Below are 23,500 nucleotides of genomic sequence, written 5' to 3' on the forward strand. Positions count from 1 at the left end.
ACTTTCTTTGTCTTACACTAGTCCCAAAAGAAAATCACCCAAAAGAAAAAGATGAATATAGAGATAACTATACATAACCAATGCCAATCTAATTTTTTCTTTGTCATGTGAAACAAATGCAAAATACATTTAATTATTATAAATACATTTAATTAATTAGGATGATTAATTGATTAGAGACGCAAAACACTTACCAAAGTACTTTCTGTAGCTTCGAAATCGTTTCTGTTGACCTCGGGCCCGATCTCTCTCTCCACGATATAGTACCGGTCCGTCTTGTTCGGGTCAATGACCTGCATTTCCTCGTTGTCTTTCATCATGAGCCACTGCACGCTGCAGCGGGGCGCGCACTCCACGGTGCACTTTAGGGATATGTTCTGAAAATGTGGCGTTATCTATGAAAAAGGACCTTATTGTCGAAGGCGCTTACGCCATTATTAACGATGCTTCGATATAAATACGCCGCGCGACGCTGTGCGGCGTAAGCGCCTTTTACAATAAGGTCCCTTTTCATAGATAATGTTCCAAAAAGGACTGTCTCATTTCAAACATAGGCAGAGAGAATCATACTATCTTTGTCTTACACTAGTACTAGCACCCAAAAGAAAAGGATGAGTATAATATTTTTTGTTACTATTTACTGGCAAATTGGTTTGACCAACTATAGTTAAAATAATAATGTAAGTTGTTAAAGAGGAATAAATAAGATAAAGTACTTTACGTAGGTACTTTAAAATGTGTGAAAAAAGATATAGACAATTATTGTGTGGAACAAGAAATAAAAGAAGGAGTAGCAGAATATCGAAAAATTAATTTATGTGGCAAAAATGGTGTATCCATAAATTTATAATTATGAGAATGAGTCTGTGAACACCAGGTAAAATTAAAAGATAAAGAAATGGAACAAGACTAGAAAAAAAAAATCTGAACGCAGGCAGCTGGCAGTCCAATATTTTAGAAGTAGGTATAAATTCCAAAATAACTTATATCTTATTAACTATCTTAAAATATGCTATATAATAATTTGTATTGCTGTAAGCTAAGAATTCCTCATGCTTTTATAGTAAGAATAAGAAGTTGTTTATATCAAAGTATTTATCAGATAAGTAAATAAATCAAACTTACTTGAGATTTGTACAAAGCGCCGCTGTAGTAGTTCATAGCGTACTTGAAGCTTGGCGGAGCTGAAAATATAAAAGATGACTAATACAGTCTCAAACTGAATTAACTAGACAACAGGGTATTTAAAATAAATTATTCTACACGATGCATGAAATAAAGCACCAGAAGATAATAGATAAACGTAGATAGCAGTTACTTTTTGACACACTAAACTATAAAAGTTTTAAAATAGAAATTGTGTAATTTGATTGTGACGTCTCATGCTAGTGTTTCATATAAATTCCATAGTAGCAAAATCGTTTTGACAGTTCGACAAAAGAAACTGATTAGACAAGTAGTCAAATACCAAAGAGTAGTATAATATATATATGAGAGTTAAGAAGTTAATACAAGTTAATATGGGTACTAGTGTCTCAGACTAGATTTTCTGGATAGTTTGAAAAACAAAGTAAAACTCACCAAGCACATTAATGAAGGTAGTGGCAGGCGGCCCCTCGCCCCCAGCGTTGAAGCCCCGACATGAGAAGTTGGTCCTGTGGTCGAGGCTGATGGGGTCGATGGTCCAGTTGGCGGACACTATGTCCGGAACGAGGCGGCCGCCGCGATGCCATCGAAATCTGGGAGTCACAAACAAAACAATTTATCAAATAACCTCAAAGTAAAGCTAAATATTTTCCTGCGTATGTTGGTTATTGTTTCAGCATTGCTGTCGACTGCATTGATGTAGGAAATGACAGTTATGCAAAACGTCGACATCACTACATAGGTTTCAAAGTCGCTTCCCGCTGTCTGTCTATCCCTCTTGCTTAGATCTGTAAAACTATGCAAAGGGTTTTGATGCAGTTTTTTATAATAGATAGAGTGATTTAAGAGGAAGATTATGTATAATTTGTTAACCCGTGCGAATTATGATATTTCTTTCAGCAATGCTGCAGGAAATGTCAACATCAACGTCGACAGGGATATAAGTATATATCGTCTAATTCTCATATTGAGGAGGACAATTGTCATTTATTGCAGAAATATGACAGCATTCAGCAACTCTGCAGCTAGCTTTAATGCTGCTACAGTTGCAACCCGAATGTATGGTTTACAAGGACGTTTTCACGTGTGTCACGTTTCACGGGACGTTTTCGTAATCTAGTTAAATCGAATTACCAACGTGGTTTCGGCAAGTTGGGTTGGGTTGGGCAAGAATTATCCTAAAAATGTAACATGATAAATAATAATTGATACCTCTGAGCCTCCGGTCTGCCTTTCTCTTCAATGCTGCACGTCAAAATGAGGGATTTCTGTTTGACCACTCGCCACGGGGAGTAGACCAACTTCGCCGGTCCAGGGGGATCTGTAACAGTTTCCAAATTTATTTAGAATCAAGAATCAAGAATCACATATTCATGGCAAAGTAAGTACATTGTAGAATCGATCCTCATCAAAAACAATAATTGGCGTTTTGCTTTTATATCCTGATAGTATGTAATACATCATAATCGTAGTTTTTTACACCTCTAGTGCAGAAGAATAATCTTTGCATTTGATTTAGTACTCCTCTACTTATTATTTAGCTTAAAAATTTTGCTTTTCAACTTTTCGAAAATGCAATTTACGCAGAATTACTTTGGCTATATCAAGGTGCTTCGTTTTGTCTTTTTTACTACTATAGGTAGTTAGTTATATTTTTACTTGATTTTGTTAGTGATGAGTGCCAGTGGTATTTTTTTAGTTTTTTATGTAAGTATCTATTAGGTACTTTCTTTTTATCCCTTTACTGTATGTCATACCAAAAGCTAGCCAAAATCGTGAACCAGTACTTTTTGTTTGATCAAAATTAGCAAATCCAAGTAAAGTTTTCGAGGAATTGTTTGATTGGTTGGTTGCATACTCACAGTTGACAACCAACTCAGTCTGCGTGCTTCGTTCTCCTTCCCCCGCGGCATTTTTGCCCTGACAGGAGTAATTCCCATGGAAGCTTCTAGTCGTATCCTGGAGAAGCAGCATTGAGGGATCCACTTCATCACACAGGGCCGCTGGAAAGGAAACATTATTGAGTTAGAGATCTTTGAGATGAAAAATATTTACTTTCTTCTTCCTCGCGTTATCCCGGCATTTTGAAGTTAAGATCATTGGAGTGATAACTTTTTGAACCCTGCTATTAGTAATATCAAATACGATAAAACATTCAGCATTTTCAAAATTCGAACTTACGATCAGTTCCATTGCATTCTGGAAGCTTCTTCAGCACCTCATTATCCAGATACCAGGTGACCTCATCCAGGGTCCTCGGGTTCCCGTCGATGGCCTCGCAGATCAGCGTCACGTTCTTGTGGTCCGTCTCGTTGATGGGGCTGGGGTCCGACATTACTAGACGGACTGTGGGTTTGTCTGGAATTGGGATAATTTTTATTGAATAAAAAAAAACTGCATTTATTTCAGACTACTGTGTGGGTCCATATTTTTGTTAGTAGGTATAGTATACATAATTTTTTTTTCACCTCAGCAGCTCGAACAAGGGTACTTTGCTACTTAAAACCAGTGAGCAAAATCGCATTTTGCTCACTGAGTGAGACAAAATGAGCAAAATACGATTTTGCTCACTCAGTGAGCAAAATGCGCTTTTGCTCACTCAGTGAGCAAAATGCGCTTTTGCTCACTGTTTTTAAGTAGCAAAGTACCCTTGTTTCAGCTGCTGAGGTGAAAACTTAATTGTTGGTATATCTTAAGAAAACATGAGTGAATAGAGGTAAGTGATGAAGAAGGAATACATTTTTCGGGTTCTCTAATATGTTCTCAGGGTACACTACATAATTCCGAAATATTTTATGCCGAATTTTAGAATATCGAATTTTATTATTCCGTTTTTTAAATGCTCGACCCATCAAAATTCCGACTGTCGTAATTACGAACGATGAAAATCACGAAAGTGTATATTTACGAATAGCAAAAAAGACGATTTTTTAAAATTCCGAACCACATAATTCCGAATATAAAAATCCCGATAGTGATAAACACCGAATTTAACATTTACGATTTTTGAAATCACGAATTCCGAAATGCCATTATTCCGAAAATTTTAATTCCGATTCCACGTGACTCCTATTTTAAATATCCCTATTTTTTTAATTCCGAATTTATCGATTCGTGCTCCGCATCTGCTCCGGCGCTACGGGCAAAGCAGCCCCTTCGCCCTTGCGTATCAAAGCGCAGGCACAATAAATGCTCGCCTACGCAGCTTCGGCTTGCTGGTCGCCTTCGGCGACCAACAGTTTGTTTTCGTGGGGTCGCAGTTCTAACCTAACCTAACACACTTTTCTGGCAACAGTTCGTTTTCTTGGGGGTTGCAGTTCTAACCTAACCTAACACACTTTTTAGACAACAGTTCGTTTTCTTGGGGGACGCAGTTTTAACCTAACCTAACCCACTTTTCTGGCAACAGTTCGTTTTCTTGGGGGTTGCAGTTCTAACCTAACCTAACCCACTTTTCAGACAACAGTTCGTTTTCTTGGGGGACGCAGTTTTAACCTAACCTAACCCACTTTTCTGGCAACAGTTTGTTTTCGTGAGGTCGCAGTTCTAACCTAACCTAACCCACTTTTCTGGCAACAGTTTGTTTTCGTGGGGTTGCAGTTCTAACCTAACCTAGGCAAAAGTTTTTTTGTTGGACGCTACGGGCATCTACGGAGCATCTGCTCCGGCGCTACGGGCATTAGCAGCCTCTTCGCCGGGCTTTGCTACGGCGGGCGAGGGCTGATTCCCCTCCGCTCCTCCGGCTTTTTACATACACTCTAGGGGTAGGACAGACAAGACCACGTGGATAGTGGGGTACTCCGATTCGGATTATGGTTAGTTAGACTTAAAAAAGTGCGTTTAAGTCTTATTTTGAAAATCACGAATTTCATTATTCCGAGTTTACAAAAGATCGAATTTCTGAAAACCGAATTACTTTATTTCCGATCGGTCAATGATTTTTCGGAATAGACAAATTCGGAAAAAATATTTTCGGATTTTTTCTAAATCGGAACTTTAAGCTTTCGTCCATATGAAAATCGGATTTTAAGTATTCGGAAATAACACAGTCGTGGTTTTCTTCTTTCGTGGTTTTCAAAGTCGTAATTTCGATATTTCGGACATATAAAAAATCGGGATTATGAAAATCGAGGTTATGAAAGTCGGAAAAACATATTTCGGAATATTTGGGTGTTCCCATGTTCTCACTGCTGAGGTGAAAAGTTTTGTGAACTACACGAGATCAAAGTTATTTACATCTCGTGCGCTTTTGAGTCCCTTACTACGCTCAAGATTCTAAATTAGATTCACGAGCGTAGCGAGTGAATCTAGTATAGAATCTTTCGCTTGCACGGGACTCAAAATAAGCACTCGAAGAAATATCAAACTTTGATCTCTTGTTGTACAAATAACTATTTACACTTACATATTAAACTTACAACTTAGGTCAAGACAGGACAAGATTAGTCTTTCATGGGTGAGAAACGTAAACAAAGGTGACGATAAAAGTCTAACCTCAGATAAAATAGGTATTTCAAAATTTATAAATTTAAAATAATAAGTTTTTTAAGGCTTCGACATTAGTTAATGATAATTATCATCATCATCATTGGCCTTAGCGTCTAGACGCTAGCGTGCAGACGATTTGTTTAAGAAATTACACCGCCTGGGACGGAATTATGGAAATGCAGGGATGCCCAGCACCTGCATTACCCTCTCGGCTTCACCGTCCTATCCCACAGGAAAGGCGAGCCAATACGTACCTAATGATAATTATGATATAGTAATAATTAATGATGATAATACGCCACGATCACAATAATATCGTAAGCTTTGCAACTAATGCCACTATCGACGTCTTTGGTAAACTTAGAGTAGTTGCCACTATGGTTGGCATTGATGTTATAAACAATGATAAACTTGGAGTTGTTCATAGAATACTTAACATAAATAGTGCCTACCCTATCACCTGTCCTAATGTATTTACACCTCATCATCATCATTCTCTTGCCTTTGTCCCATTCACTTGGAGACGCAGCATGTCTTTCTCTTCCATACCTCTCTGTCGCGCGTCATCTCATCGTTCACTTCCGTTCGTTTCATATCATCTCTCACACAGTCCATCCACCTTTTCTCCGGTTTTCCTTTCTACTTCCCTCCACATTCATTCGTAATACCTTCCACCTCACATGACTTTCATCCCTCGCATCACATGCCCGTACCACGCTAGGCGGTTTGCCCTTACTTTTTCTGTTATGGGTGCAACTTTCAGGCTTCCTCTTATATAATCATTCCTAATGTACTTTATTCATAATGTATTTAGTATTTACACCTATGATGACGAAATAAAAAATGATTGATTAACCTGTCGTTTCCCACGATATGACGTCACCCATAAGCGTTCTGGCTCAAATATGATTGATAGGTAACATATTGTCATAATTATCATAAAGGATGATGGTGAAATACTTACACAAAACATTAACGTCAATAGCGTTGTCACTAGTGCTGTTTCCGACGTCATTTGTAAGCTGACAGGTATAGTTGCCACTGTCACTACCAGAGACGTCATGGATGATGAGCGCTGGTTGGTTGACGTTGCCGCCCTGGTAGTGCGGGGAGTCGACGTCGATCTTTTCATCATCTTTGTACCTGGAAATTGTTTCAAATATATAAAGATAGGATTATGTAAAATGTAATAAAATTTGCAGTATGCAAAATGTAGTTTGGTTATCCATATGTTTTAAGTAGTCTGGCTTATCATTAATAACAATTGTTATTTTCTCGGGATCTTTTATTATGTGTTACCGAATACGGTTGAGTCGGTTTGGAAAATTTATTTTTTGTTCGATAACCATTTTGTCAATTCATCGGGATCCAGATTATATGTGTTCACCGATTTCTCGAATACAGTTGAGCCGGTTTAGAAAAATATTTTTTGTTCGAATAGACATCTTTACAATTAGTCCTATTTAATTGTCTGGTATAAATCTAATGATTAAAATCTGGAGAAATTTAGGAAACTCGTCAAATATTACAGCTGGTGTTCCAGTAGTATATGAGGAGTAGCTTTTCATTTTCATATTTCATTTTGGTAAGCGTCATTTGATGAAATAGAATGCTGATGAAGATGATAAAATAATGTGGAACCGCCATCAACAGTAAGTTTAACAGTAATGCTACAGTCACCAGAATATCAGCTTAATGATGAAAAAAGGCCGATGATGAAATAGCTGATGATGATATTTCTGATGGTGAAATAAACTTACCATGCAACATCTATAAGGTGTGACGGGTTGCTCTCATACTCGCACTTGAGGAGGATCTTGGAATCCTGCAGAACGGTGAAGTTGGGTGGGTTCACGTGGACTATTGGACGATCTGAAATAGAAGATGACATTTTATTAGTAGAATGACAAGTACCTAGTTACTAAATACGTAAAGAACTGATTTTCATGAGGAGATTCTAGTGAAAGCCCGTATACGCTAACTCTGCACCGACTTTGCACTGACAAGATGAGGAAGTGCCAATAAACGACATATTTTCACAGGAATTTCACCTTAATTGACGTAGTGTAAACCGTCTATTACTGATCACCTTCCTATAACTGGCCACCGTATACTAAAAAGGATTGTGTTTCATATTCACACAGTCAATCCAAGTAAATTTTCAGAACGAATGTTATTTGGTTTACCTAATTGAACTGTGTAAATCGCCATAAGGTGGCCAGTAATAGATGGTTTACCCTATATTACGTATTTTCACTCATTATCACTCAAAATCTGTTAGAAGTTCTAATCTATAGTATAGTTCTAATCTAATCTATAAGTTATAATCTTCTTCTTGTGATTCTTGCGTGCATTCTCAACCCGTTAATTTTGTTGGAGGGGTGCTGACCTGCAGTGAATTCATATGACATGTGTCTCCGTGCCCGTTCGAAAAATACTATAAGCCACCAAAAAAAAATTGGTTGTATTTAAAGTCGGTTTACGGACGATAATTTTGCGTGATAACGTCATAAGAAGACATTGATGAAAAATTGCATACTTTTTATTTATGAATTAAATTGAATTCTTATTCAATTATTATCGTGGCTGTAACGTTACCATGGAGATCTATCCACAACGTTACCATGGAGATCTGTCCACAAGGTGACACTTTTTCGTGCATGCTACCGGTGTTCATCGATTTATAAGCCGTTATCACGTCAAATGCTACTTACACCAAACCTCCATCTCCTTAGTCCTGACGAGCGGCTCCTCGCTGATAATCTTGTTAACCTCGTTTTCGCTTTTGCACGTGAACTTCCGTCCGTTTTCGAAACGCGTCACCGTGAACGTGAGGTTCGCCATCGTCTCGTATGTTGAGTCGCTCTGGAATTAGTTGGTTGATTTAAATTATTGTCAACGTTTAGCAAACCTCGGAAGGGAGTACATACACAGGGTTGTACAAGGGCATAATTCTATTTAAAGTTGTACCTCATACTTGCATTTATTATTATGGAATTTTTATATTATTTTCTCTCACAATCACGACCTCTTTCGATCCTAATACGAGAAAAAAACGTTATTGAAAACGTAACCAAAACCAAAAGAAATTGGGGACATTTATTTCTCAGTAAAAATGGAAAAAGTTCGTGATGAAATAATATATAAATTCCCAATTCCAAAACAATACTTGGAGATACAACTTTAAATAGTAATGCCCAAAAACGCGTGCCGAACATTGGTCAAACATTGCTTGGGCAAGAAAGTCTAAGCAACTTTGTTCGTTTTATTAGGGTTCCGTAGCCAAATGGCAAAAAACGGAACCCTTATAGATTCGTCATGTCTGTCTGTCTGTCTGTCTGTCCGTCTGTCCGTCTGTCCCTCTGTCTGTCCGTCCGTATGTCACAGCCACTTTTCTCCGAAACTATAAGAACTATACTGTTGAAACTTGGTAAGTAGATGTATTCTGTGAACCGCATTAAGATTTTCACACAAAAATAGAAAAAAAAACAATAAATTTTTGGGATTCCCCATACTTCGAACTGAAACTAAAAATTTTTTTTTTTCATCAAACCCATACGTGTGGGGTATCCATGGATAGGTCTTCAAAAATGATATTGAGGTTTCTAATATCATTTTTTTCTAAACTGAATAGTTTGCGCGAGAGACACTTCCAAAGTGGTAAAATGTGTGTCCCCCCCCCTGTAACTTCTAAAATAAGAGAATGATAAAACTAAAAAAAATATACGATGTACATTACCATGTAAACTTCCACCGAAAATTGGTTTGAACGAGATCTAGTAAGTAGTTTTTTTTTAATACGTCATAAATCGCCTAAATACGGAACCCTTCATGGGCGAGTCCGACTCGCACTTGGCCGCTTTTTTTATTGAGATACCTACTTTTTTTTAAATATGGCCAACTTGTAGGAAACAAGCTCTATGGATCCCCCACTTATAAGTAGCTATCATAAGAATTAGTGACTAAAATGGAGAACATAACATATCAAAATGTTTTCTTGAGCAGCTTTTCAGAGAATTATATGAAGACTAGATATAGGTACTATAGGCCGAAATACTAAAAAAATACTCGCTTCTAGCGTAAACAATCTTGATAAAATACCTAAATCGTTCTTCTTTGATGTGAGTAATTTTGAAACCTATCTTTTCATTAAATAACATTTTGTCGGTCTGACGTAAAGGTTTTCTTTTATCTACATATTTTACAGAAGCCTTTATCTGTGAGACATGTCGGCTACATTGGGCCTCTATATTACAGAATTTCAATAAGTGTTACTAAACAAACTAGACATCAAAAAACTGTACTGTACGTAAAGGTTGAAATCTTCATTTTTCTGTAACATAGGTATGTACTCGTAATATAAAAATCTGACGTGAACAATCTTGTAAAAATTCATACGATTAACGCACCATTTTGCTTCAGAAAAACCTCTCTCCCCTATATCACTTTAATTTTTCATCAACCTAAATCGCTTTCACAACTTCGACCTTCCAATAAAACTTGGCAGATTTTTCCGTAAATTTATTACTTTACGTAAGAGGGTGTAATAGGCAGTGATAGGTCCAAGGGCGCAGTAAAATTTTAATTTCTCCCCTTGGGGGTGAACTGACAGTGTCTTTGAGAGTTAAAAGCGAAGAGCAGTATGTGGATGGGGTAAGTTGGAAGTTTGATAATATTTTGAGGGTACCTAATGGGATTTGGGAATTTAAAAGCATTGCGTTGTAATCTGACGTGAAAGTTTATGCTTTATCAGATCAGATTAAGATAGAGGAAATCTATTTCACAACATAAAGTGACGGTATTTACAAATTACAATACATGTTTATATGTCAAATTGTATGAGTTTTGACCATTAATATGTTTATTTCTTTCTTATCTAACATTATAATTGTTATTTGTTTTAAAGAAATATTATCAAATAACTTTTTAAAAAGTCATTTGTTCCCTTGAAACGATGGAAGTAAAATTATTATTTTGTATTGTGAATCTACAATAAAAAATAATAATAATAAAAACTTAGGTAGGTAGGTACTGACGCTCCAAAATCCATGGACAGACACTTAAATTTGGAATCATGTGTTTTAGTTTTAGTTTAAATTAGTAAAAGAGTGTATTGTTATTGAGATTCTACATTTTTGAATAAAGGAAAAGTTATGTAATCATCTCCAACAATTTTATACAAATTGTCCTAGTCCCTAAATGTTTTGCTAAGTAGATACCGTGTAGATTGGATATTATTGGAATGAAAACTTGTCTAATATATTCCAGGCCTTGATCCACCCTGGAGACCAACATGACATAGGTGCTTGTTTAATACATTACACGTTTCTCTTCCAGCCTACCTAACTTCCAAACTTCTCCCAAAGTATTTGCAATGCAAATCGCCATTAATTAGATATGCATGGAAAATAACAGACCCAGTTCGGGACATGTGTATTGCCTAATATGAAGCAATTTATTTAATACATACACATTATGTGCGTTAACAATGTAATGAAATTATTGGGATTAAGGCTTGAGTTTTAAGGTGAAGTTGTAAGAGGGGATTGAGTTGAAACGACACTCATGAATATTTACATTTTGGTGCCGTGTTACCAGGATGCTATAAATAACGATAAAACATAGGTGTATTTATAAACTTACCGCTCGCACCGTCTCATTCTGGAACAGAAGAAATTGAGTTTACTAATTATTTAAGAGTACAAAACTTTCCTATACATGTATAACTCTGTAAATATGTACACAATTGTGTATAAATGTTTATTAAATAACAAACTGTAAAATAAACGCTCATTAACTACCTAAGGAAGAGCGTTATCTCCCAATACAGGCAACAATTTGCTTACCGGGAGGCATTGTCCCTTAGATCAGCGGTCGGCAACCTTTTAGCAGCCAAGGGCCACATAGTAGAAAACGAAGTTGACGCGGGCCGCACTTTGTTAATATTTATGACTTTATCAGACATTGTCATTTGTCAATATTACATACAAAATAGCCAGGGAGGCTCGCGGGCCGCAGGTGACAGGTTCACCGACCGCTGCCTTAGATCATAAACATTGTGCATTTTATGAAATAACTAGCGACCCGCCCCGGCTTTGCACGGGTTAAAATATACATAAACCTTCATCTAGAATCACTCTATCTATTTAAAAAAACCGCATCAGAATTCGATGCGTACCTAGTTTTAAAGATCTAAGCATACATAGGGACAGACAGACAGCGGGAAGCGACTTTGTTTTATACTATGTAGTGAAGTATTTTTGTATTTTTTGTAGTGGCTCTGTGAGCTGTATATATATAGTCCAAATCTGCCATTTTGTAATACACAAAAATACCTTATAATTACCGAACCTGTTTAAAATATTATAATAAAATATTTAATATTATAGTCATTTTGCTCTGACGAAGTGAAATTGATTTTTCTAAAAAGTTCCCCTCAACCGTAAAATCTCTTTTTGAAGTCGGTTAAATGCTTTTTGATACCAATTAGTACGCATGCCGTATCTTCGCCTTAGTATTCATTAATGCGTAATTTACGATATTTAAATAAGATGAAACGAAATAAGCTACCGGGCGGCCATTTTTAAAAATAAGCTAATTAATATGCACGGGAGAATAAAGAACGGCTGCTCAAGTGAGGTGCAGCATTTATCGATAATTTTTTTCCGTGATAAAATAAGTATTAAATTCAATTACTTTGAACACAAGTTTTTTTTTATGAATGTGGAGGTGTGTAGATTATTTTGAACACCTCAATCCTTAGCTATTTTTGCTACTTACTCATTATGGTTGCGATTATAGCATATAACAATACTACGCGCAGTGTTAGAAAGTGATGTAAGCTGTATCGAGTGTAATGTAATCATATTACGTCTGTGTCAATATAAACCTATGACTAAAGAAAAATAAAACCAACTTTTTTGGTGGTCTTAAAGTTACGGTAGATAAAACTATTAAACAGGAGCTTTGAAAACGTAAGGGCAAATTCTATACTCGATATTAAAGATCGAAACTTAATTAATTGATACATAATTACCTATTTAGCGGTACAGACACGATAAACAGAGATAGACATACAATCGATGTAATTAGTAGAACGAGACGGACGATAAAAAATAAACACACAATCAAGTGTTCCTTTCGGAACGATATTGCACAAATTTTAAACGTAAAATCTCAAGAGCTTTTAATTTAATGATACAAAAATCCACCTTTTCAACTGTTTTACAATAATCCCTACCCCGAAAACAGCGGTAAGCTGCCATATTTCTTTTACTTTTTTTATTCCACGACAGATGTAACAACACTTCTTTTCAAAATGGTACTATCTACATTGACTTTCTTCTAACTTAAGACCTTTTAAACAAACGGACACCAAGAGTTAGAAGCTTATAACGTACGGGAATTTTTCCAACTTTTCCATGAATTAATTGCTCGAAATTTCACTTTGCAAAGTTTCGTGAATTTTCGCACTAGTGCTGCGATGCTTATCGATAAATTTTGGCGCCTCACTTGCTGGAAGGAAGCCAAATGGTTATCAGTTTGTTTGTATTTTGTTTGCGATGTTAAATTTATTGGCAGGTGGACGTTTTGTGCAGCTACAAATGCAACTTTCGGGCAACAGTTTTGCTTTAGTGAATTTATGTAGTGTTTATTTTGTAGATGTACTATTCGTCAATATTATTATTTTAAATGACTTACTATGTGTACTTAATATTTCGAATATGAGTGAGAAGTTAGTGAGGACCTTTTAGCACAATGTTCTGTTCGTCTTAATGAAGTTTTGTTATTATATTTTGTTAATTTTTGTGCTAATAAATATTAGGTACTTATTGACTTACTAGAAGTCTCCTCCATTAGATGATTGAACCGGAGTTATAAATAGAAACAAGGACAAGTAGGTACTAAAATAAATACTTTTATTTTAGCGCAACTTTAAAAAAAGTTTTATTTTGCAAACTATCAGGCAGGAGTATTCTGATTGTAATAATACGTTAAGAATAAAATCTGGATTTGATATGAATCTGAACTGTCAGAAATAACGTTTTTGGCTGAAGAAATGTCACTTTTGACACTGACAGATCAGATCCATAATTATCTAATCCAGATAAATGCTTTTCTTCTGCTTCTTCTTCTTCATATAATTCATAACCTATTATTAAAATCAGAATACGCCTGTAAGAGGAATACCTTTTACATTCGTATTTTTACATTATATCACAAGAGTTTCAAATGTTCCAAGGGCTATACGCTTGTTTGCCACCATCATAGTGAAACAAAAAGTGATAATATAAACAGTTGGATATTTGTTTCCGAGCGTTACCCAGAATAGTCATAGAAAGCCTTGTACCTGATAAATCAATCTATCAACACTTAATATTAAGGATAATTAGTTAATTGCGTGCGTCATTAGTTAATGACGCACAGTCGCTGACCTTCTGACCTTGTTGACCTTGACCGTAGTTTAGTTGTGGCCTTGAACTGTTGCCCTTGGCGTATTATTAAAGCCCTTGCTACACGGTCGCCGACAAGCCTTCAGACCGCGTGACCTTGGTCCGTCCCGGTCCGTGTAGACAGTTGTTTCCAACAAAATTTGACCAAAACTGACCAAGGTCAGACCAAGGTCAGACGGTTAGAAGGCTTGTCGGCGACCGTGTAGCAAGGGCTTAACACTGATCCAGTCGAAACGTTTTTGAAAATGTTTGCATTTTGGAATACATTTGGATTAATTAGATTCATAAAATTATGTACTTACAGAGTTTTTACACTCTTGTGAAAGATATAAAAAAACTTGTTAGAGTTAGACCGAGGTAAGTCTGCAACGATTATTGATAGCACACACAGTGCAAGTGTTATTTATACGTCATAAATTCATAGAAGGTTTATAGGTGATGAACGCTTAACCATCATTTATGCACTTTTCTTAAAAAACAACATAATGTGGGATTCTGGTAGGCCTCTAAATAAAAACCACTAAAACATGTAACGATTTTTTTATTAACAACATTTTACCAACTTTTTGGCCCATTCGCCCTTTCACCATTTAAATCGTTTTACCCGTTCTCTTTTCCCGCACCTCTTCTCATCGTTCTCTCTCACTTACGTTCCGTTTCACCCTGTCTCCTTGCATTCCATTTTTCAATAATTATATTTTTTATCGATAAATTTAAAACCAGTGCTTCCCATCACTAAACTTAATGCGATTACAGCAGAGCGGGCATTAAAGATATTTCCCTTCGCGATTGTTTTTTCAGCCGGTGTCCTGAAACTTTAGTTTTCCAGGTATTTTCAGGGTCCATTAAAATGGACGACAATTTCAACAGCTTTTACAGAGCGTTATTTAAAGTTATTATCTCTCGAATTATTATATACTAGCTTTTGCCCGCGACTTCGTCCGCTTGGAGTTAGTAATTTGGGTAGCTTATTTTGGGCCGGGTCCGGGCCGGAGCTTCCGGCGCTTACTTTTCTATGACAGATGACCGGTGATCACATGATGCTTCCCATAGAAAACGAAGATCCGGAAGTTCCGGCCCGGACACGGCCCGGTCTAACGTGAGTCTTTCTTTATGCGCCTAAAAGCGGTTCAATGAGTTCCACAACGAGCAAGTGTGTTGAAAATAAATAAATAAATAAATAAATAGGTACATATTATTAGGACATTCTTACACAGATTTATTAAGTCAAGAAGGCTTGTGTTGTGGGTACTCAGACAACGATAATATAATATATACAATACAAATACATAGAAAACACCCCTGACTCAGGAACAAATATCTGTGTTGATCACACAAATAAATGCCCTTACCGGGATTTGAACCTAGGACCGCGGCTTCACAGACAGGGTCACTACCCACTAGGCCAGACCAGTCGTCGAAAAAATAAACTAAAGTACCTACGTACTCATACTTGACACAAACAGGTAGGTATATAATACTCGTCCCTCGCAAGGTACCTTTAATGAAGTGTCCATTACTTACAGACCGTCTGTAATAACATTTACTCCTTAATTAAAAATTAGGCAGGCGGCCCACGAAAATATCTATTAAGTGTAAGGCCTGAGTGGACGCTCGAGTTGGGCGTGCAGCGGGGCAGGGCGTGCGGCGAGCATGTTAAACAAATGCAAGCGTATAGTAGCGGCCTTAGTGCACGCTGCTCAAATTACTTGTGAACCCGACGCCACGCCGCACGCCCCGCCGAACGCTCCGCTTCGAGCGTCCACTCAGGCCTTACAAGTTACACTAAGTGTGACTTATTAGGGGTACCTTTATTTTAGGTAATCTTGAAATAATTGAGAGTTACAAATTAATTTAGTACTGAGCAGAGTTTGCTATTGACATTTTGAGTCAGTAATATTCACCAGTATTGGACACGCTTCGGTAGCTTAGTTGGTTAGAACGATTGGACGGAAAAAAGCTTTCATTTACTGCCATTTGACGTTCAGTTTATTAGTTCGTTTTGTTGATATAACATAACTTTCGTGTAAAATGAGCGATCAAGATATTTCGGAGACATCACCTCATATTCACGTTTCTGCGATAGATCAACGATGTTTCAATGGCGGTCATAACATGCGGTTCCTGAACACATCATAGATAGCTTACTTATAATATGTGTGTTATTATGTGTGTTGATAAAACAGTGAATGTAACTCATAACATAATAAAGCATTAAAACACTCGTTATAGAGATAGGTACAGTTTTTTAGACTTCAGTGCAAAAACCTCTTCCTTTATGAAGCAAAAAGTTCAAATATCCCGTAATACCTTAAGCCAGTGTTCGGACCCGGCGCGTTCGTGTTTATTTTTAATATTCCCGCCAGAGTCCAGACTGGCGTGGTTCCAGCACCTGCTGGAGAACAGCGGATGGTGGGAGTCGAAATTAAGTTTAAAAGTAAGTATAGAATTTATTTTAACCTTTTGAACGCTTTACGTCATAAACAAAAACGTCACTGATACGCCAAGGTCCCGGGCACAAGTGAGCTAATGTAAACCTTAATTGAAAGTTAGAAGGTTACTTTGACAGCGTCTGCCGAAACACTTATAGTTGTCCCTAAAAAAAATCGATAGCAAAATAAATGTTGGCCCAATAAACATAAGTTTTTCAGATTTCAGATTTTTATTGGTAAAAAATACAGATTTTTACACGTCATAATACAGCATAATTTACATAATTTAAGATTTAACTTAAATTTACGGTAGATATAATACATTTTCAAGATATCGATTATGTGTGGTACATGTCAAATAAATAATCAAAAAAATATATTTCAAATTGATTTAGAATTAATTACAATGTCAAGATATCGTAGATGTATGTACTAAAAACGGTCACGCACAACTGTCGCGACTGCGTCGATCCACCAATGCTGCTGTTGTACCTTCTCGTTTCGAGCAAAAGATGTCGATCTTCGACTTAAGAACGTAACTGCCCCCATAGACACCATGCCAATCGCTAACGCTACGTAGCGAACGAAACGCATCTGTCACTGTCACACTAATACGGAAGAGTGATAGAGAGACACAAAGCGATTCGATGGCGAAGCGCAAGCGATTGTCACATTGGCTAGGACTTCTGTCCCTTTTTCTTTATTTAAGCTGCCTTTAAGCTCTGCTTTAAGCCTTTAAGCTGTTAGATAATGTAGACACGTTTGGCGCGTAGTCTCGCTAAAATGCGCAAAAATAAATATAACAAGCTCTTAGTCACTCATACAAGAGATTGAGTCTTACATGTTGCGCGTTTCGTTGCGGTTTTACCCTCTATTTTTAAAATACCTCGCCTTCCAACCGCGAGCTTAAACGAGCTAAATCAACTCCACCCCGCCCCTGTCCGCCGTTCCAATAAGTCAAATTCAATAATGTCCCCAAATGAAACGTCACATCGTCCGATTTTATATTTCCCCGACTCCCTTAATATTGTTTCAAAGAATTTTCTCGAATCAGCAACTTTAAGGTGAATTTTACCGGGGGTTTGAAGTTTTAGATTTAAGTTGGCGAAAGGTTTTGCTTCTTTTAATATAATTTTGATTTATTATATCCGTTTGTGAGTTAGAGTTGACTTTTTAAAAGATTAATGTAGGTTTTATGAATTTTTAGACTATGTAATTCAAGTTTTTAATTTAGTAGGTATATTTGGCATATGTCCAATTAAAAAAAGCGGCCAAGTGCGAGTCGGACTCGCCCATGAAGGGTTCCGTATTTAGGCGATTTATGACGTATAAAAAAAAAACTACTTACTAGATCTCATTCAAACCAATTTTCGGTGGAAGTTTACATGGTAATGTACATCATATATTTTTTTTAGTTTTATCATTCTCTTATTTTAGAAGTTACAGGGGGGGGACACACATTTTACCACTTTGGACGTGTCTCTCGCGCAAACTATTCAGTTTAGAAAAAAATGATATTAGAAACCTCAATATCATACCATAGATACCCCACACGTATGGGTTTGATGAAAAAAAAAATTTTGAGTTTCAGTTCGAAGTATGGGGAACCCCAAAAATTTATTGTTTTTTTTCTATTTTTGTGTGAAAATCTTAATGCGGTTCACAGAATACATCTACTTACCAAGTTTCAACAGTATAGTTCTTATAGTTTCGGAGAAAAGTGGCTGTGACATACGGACGGACAGACAGACGGACAGACAGACGGACAGACAGACAGACAGACAGACATGACGAATCTATAAGGGTTCCGTTTTTTGCCATTTGGCTACGGAACCCTAAAAACGTCTTTTGGGTAATATAAGTATTATAGTTACATAAGTGCTTGTTGCTATTAGGCCTACATGAATAAAGTTTATTTTGACTTTGACTTTGACTTTAATGAAGCTGGAGATAATTCATTTTAGTTATCATCGTTTATAGTAGGTACTACACTTAGCGCTCAGTGAGTACTTAGGGCATACTGAAAATTCCTGGACTGGCCACTTAGAAAAAATAAGTCGTCTCATATATATATCAGAATCCAGAAACTTTCAGTAAGGCCCACGATTTTTGCTTATGTACAGTAACACATACACTGCTTTATCTACACACATATTCTAAGCTCTTTACGATGTGTTTAGGAACTGCACCTTACGACAGTTACGACCGCCAATGCGACATTTGTTCACACACTCAATAAAACGTCACCTCGACTTTGGAAATGAGGTCAAAGTTTTTCAAAGTTCGAAATTCGAATATGAAATCGATATAGACGTCATTATTACATTAAATTATGTTAAATAAGTTCATTATTTTTTGTCACGATAATGTTTTGAAATAAAGTTTTTATCTATCTATCTTCAAGGTCTTACCTTCAGTAGTTTAGGTTGTGAATTTTAACGGAACTCGGCGCGATTCGGGAAATGATTTAGAGATTCACTAGATATGAAATAGTAAAGATATGTGACGTTCCACTGCAAAAGGTACCATTGCCCCGGCTAATATTGGAGCGGCGTTAATAATAGCGTAAGCGCCAGCCACCATAAGGTACCTTTTGTCGTGGAACGACACATCTTTACTATTTCATATCTAGTGAATCTCTAATTCATTTCCCGAATCGCGCCGACTGTTTAATAAAGATACACACCTATTCCTGTTAATGTGTCGGTTTGTGTGTCCCATAAAACGTCGCTGGCAATAGCGAATGACATCAATCGTATGTACTCTAATTAAAACATGCCTCCTCAGAAGGAAATTGAATTTTGCTCAGGAGCACGGCCTACACGGATACTAAGCATTGGATGAGACATGTAGTCCTACCACGAGTTTCACACTTAACATAATATTGCGTAACTTGCGTAACTTACTTTGTATGCATCTCGCTCGTACTGGTATATAGTGTCAAAGGACTGTCTAATATCAAGCATAGACAGAGAGAATCATACTATCTTTATCTTACACTACTAGTGTAGTAGCTAGTACTGTACTAGCACCCAAAAGAAAATGATGAGTACCTATTATAGTTTTTTTTGTTCCTATTTACTGACAAATTGGTTTGACCAACACGACCAACGATATTAGTGCGAGCGAGATGTATAGAAAGTAAGTTAAGCTAAGTTAAGTAAGAAAAGCTATCGAAGCGTGTTCACCACCGGTGAATGTTTTTGATGAAGAAATTAACATTTCGTTAGATATTTCGTTAATTTTTTTTTTTACAAATTACTTATTTTATTAACATTCGTTTTAAATCCATATGTAGTGGCTTATAGTCTGTCAAGCCGGATATGTCAGTAGCAATGTAAAGCAAACTAAAGTATGGTATCGCCAGGAAACGAACAAAAATCAGCAATGTACATCGAACAACTATGAAATGTAAACAAAGCAGTTCCACAGATTACTTACAAATGACACACGATTTTCGAACAATTCAAACCCGCGATTTTTCAAATTTGCCGCCTCTTTCTATTGAGAAGATTTGCTTGACCAAGTATACGTTATAAATCTGTATGGTCCAATCTCTTTTCTCAACGGACTCCATACAGTAATCTCTTAGCCCTCTTCATGTCTTTACATCCTTGTGCGCTAATGGGTGACGGAATTAGGTCGCGGATGGCAATTTTTCATTCTGTCACTGTTCGCTTTAATAAGACGGCTCTAGTTCTTGGTACGTATTACTTAGGATATTGCACGTGATGGGATAGGGATCGGAATATTCCCAGGTACCGGGAAATATTTCCCAAGAAAGAATAATACATTAATAATTATAAAAACAAAGGATAGGATAGGAGGAAAGGATATTGTATGCGATAGTGATGGGAATATTCCCAGGTACCGGGCAATAATTCCCGAGAAACAGAAGAAATGCATAATAATACGGGTGTCAATTTTTCATTCTGTCTCTGTTCGCTGTAATAAGACGGCTCTATAGTAATACCAAGAACTATAGTTCTTGGTATTACTTAGGATATTGCATGTGATGGGATAGGGATCAGAATATTCCCAAGTACCGGGAAATATTTTCCGAGAATAGAAAAAATAGGTATTTTCACAATTATAAAAAAAAATTGATAGAACGGGTTTCTTATTAGGATATTGCATGCTATGGTACATGGATGGGAATATTCCCAGGTCCCGGGAAATATTTTCCGAGAATAGAAAAAATAGGTATTTTCACTATTACGAAAAAAGGAAATTGATAAAATGGCTTTTTTATTAGGATATTGCATGCTATGTTACAGGGATGGAAATATTCCCAGGTACCGGGAAATATTTTCCGAGAATAGAAAAAATGTTCACGTTTATTGTTGTCCTCCTTATTCAGCTGTCCACAAACAGCATGCAAACAATACAGTTTTATAAGCAAGAATATTAAAATACATATGCCTACTTATTAAACACTCATAACTAATAAACTAAACCATGCCTATATACAAGAATGTCCATGTGCACATAATTAAATAACATAATTCAAATATTATTTTCATAATTAACATAATATAGGATCATTATAATATAGGATTTGGACAAAAATACACACAATATAATTAAATAAATTTCCAAAAAAAAAATTATGGAAAAATTCGCCGTTTCAGCCAAGACTCGAACTTGTCCGATCGCTTTTAACAAGCTACCGAAAATCTCAATATATTCCTATATGGTGAATACTCCCGTAGACTCTACGGGAGTATTCACCATATAGGAATGAGTAAATCGGCGTAGAGTAAGTAAAATTTCCTTGTCAATACGGTATTTGACTACTAGTCAAATCAGTTTCTTTTTTCGAACCGTCAAAACAATCTTGCTACTATGGAATTTATATGAAACACTAGCATGTGGCCGCACAATCAAATAAACTACTCTTTATACGAGTGTAAAATAGAAATTGTGTCTAAAACTAACTGCTATTTACGTTTATCTATTATCTTCTGGTGCTTTATTTCATGCATGGTGTAAAATAATTTATTTTAAATACTGTCAAATACCCTATGGCCGGGAATTTCACCCGAAATGGCACTCGTACATCACTATGGGTGTAACGCGTTATACGCCTATAAAATTAAATGAGAGTTTACGTTTTCGCGTGAATTACTAAACACATAATCTTAGATAAGCATCATGGCGAAGCGTTTACGTGGCGTTTATATGTGGATGTATGCACATAAGTACATTTTAGTTTTATATAGTAATTTATTTATAATTTTTCTAAATATTACATGTCAATTTATTAGTAGGTAGGTAGGTATTCAGTTCTTATATAATATTCAAATTAATTAAATACTCAGCTTAATTAAGACATCAGGATAGGTACAATTAAAACTGTATAAATTCACGGCACTAATTATTTTATTTCAATTTATTAACATCTGATTTCTGTTTGATAACTGTTTAAATGGCAGTAAAATTATCAATAAAAACTAACCCCATTAAAACTTTTATGTCCTTCATAAAACTTTCAATTGCGAAATCATAAAAAAAACACTAAACACGTCTATAATAACAGTTCTTAAAATTCAATATTTATTACAGAAGTCATATAATTTTTAAACTTTAGTTTGCTCAACTCTTATAATCAATTTTATCGAAGACATTTTTTCTACACTAAAAAAACTTACCTACTCTAAACTTTAATATTAAAAATAATCATTAATTTACAAACAAGATATATACAGTGGTATTACTAAAAGAAATTAAAAACTAGCTTAAATCTAAAATAGGCCCTTGAGGCATTGTACCAAGGATGCTGGCGACATGTCCTCGCTGTATATACTAGTGATGGGTGGGACATCAATTTAAAACGAGTTTGTATGAGTACCTCATTTTCTAAAATGAAGTACTACAATGTCTTACTTCAAATGAGATGAGATACTACAATTTTTTTAGCATCGACCGTTCATCCGGCTTCAAAAAACTCCAACGGCAACAAAAAATATTTAATGTATAGACATATTTATGAAAGACATATTTAAGATGTATGAAAGCCTGCAGCGCTTACGCTTGTTGTCTTTCGTGTGTCATTTTCGGCGAGGCGACATTGAAGTTGGGCGTGTGTCTGTCTCACTCCCTCTTTGGATAATTATAATTCATTGTTTCATCTTGAAAGGATTTCTGAGGGAATGTCCCAATGTCCCAGTCAGTGCGCGTGAGGCGGTGAGCGAAACTTTAACGAATTTCTCGTTGGACCTTTTGTCCTTGCAATAAGGTTTGTAGTTCGGCAGTTAACAGACTCATTTGAGACTCAAATGAGGATTTAAATGTCGGCGAGTACCGAGCTGCTCGCGCGCTCGCGAGTATCGCGACTCTTGCGAGTTGTGAGTACTTGTGTGCATCGCGCGCTCGCGCGCCTCAGCGAGTGGTTTTTTCAAATGAAGTGTTTGAATGATTTGTGTGGTAAGAGCTGTTGTGATGCGCGCGAGTAAATGAGTAAAATGAATAGAGGAGTGAAGTAAGACATTTTTGCAGTGTGAAGTACTGCGACAATTTAACAAAATGAGTGGTACAAAAGAGGTGCCTCACGAGTGAGCAACTCAACACTAGTATATACAATGCTGATACGTTGTGCGAGGTAGTCGCCAGCTTCACCAGTTACGTCAACCAGACGCTTCGCGATTTCTGCGAACAACTTATGCGCGCTGGGACCCCATGGACCTAGAGTTTCAACTCCAAATGGTACAAAATGGTACTCTCTACCGAGGCTCTTATATTAAAATAGCTTTAAGGTTTCACAAAAAGTACGACATAAACAAAAGAATTCCAATCAATAAGCCTTTGCCGTACAAATCGGCTGGAGCTTAAAGCTTGTTTCAAGCTCCCATAGTTAACAACAAAAGCTTTGAGCTTTAGAAATTAGTCGGGAGTCGTGAATCATTTACTTGAGAGCGTCAAGTGTGAGAGTGGATTCGAAATAAAGGGTTCTGTATCTTTCATCATAGCTTTATCACGAGT

At 36.5% G+C, this 23,500-nt stretch overlaps 1 protein-coding gene across 2 annotated transcripts in view; it reads right to left on the reverse strand.

The window, feature by feature from the left end:
• The window catches only part of LOC134658781 (hemicentin-2), a 559,330-nt gene that overhangs the window by 15,397 nt on the left and 520,433 nt on the right, over positions 1-23,500 (reverse strand). For both annotated transcript variants that reach the window (XM_063514419.1, XM_063514420.1), the window contains exons 8-17: positions 11,278-11,295; positions 8,349-8,499; positions 7,395-7,506; positions 6,599-6,777; positions 3,328-3,504; positions 3,009-3,149; positions 2,359-2,467; positions 1,582-1,739; positions 1,126-1,184; positions 195-377 (exon numbers count right to left, since the gene is read on the reverse strand). In XM_063514419.1, coding sequence (XP_063370489.1) covers positions 195-377; positions 1,126-1,184; positions 1,582-1,739; positions 2,359-2,467; positions 3,009-3,149; positions 3,328-3,504; positions 6,599-6,777; positions 7,395-7,506; positions 8,349-8,499; positions 11,278-11,295 — 1,287 coding nt within the window. The remainder of the gene's footprint in view (positions 1-194; positions 378-1,125; positions 1,185-1,581; positions 1,740-2,358; positions 2,468-3,008; positions 3,150-3,327; positions 3,505-6,598; positions 6,778-7,394; positions 7,507-8,348; positions 8,500-11,277; positions 11,296-23,500) is intronic.

Source organism: Cydia amplana, chromosome 23 (genome assembly GCF_948474715.1).
Source record: "Cydia amplana chromosome 23, ilCydAmpl1.1, whole genome shotgun sequence".
NCBI lineage: Eukaryota > Metazoa > Arthropoda > Insecta > Lepidoptera > Tortricidae > Cydia > Cydia amplana.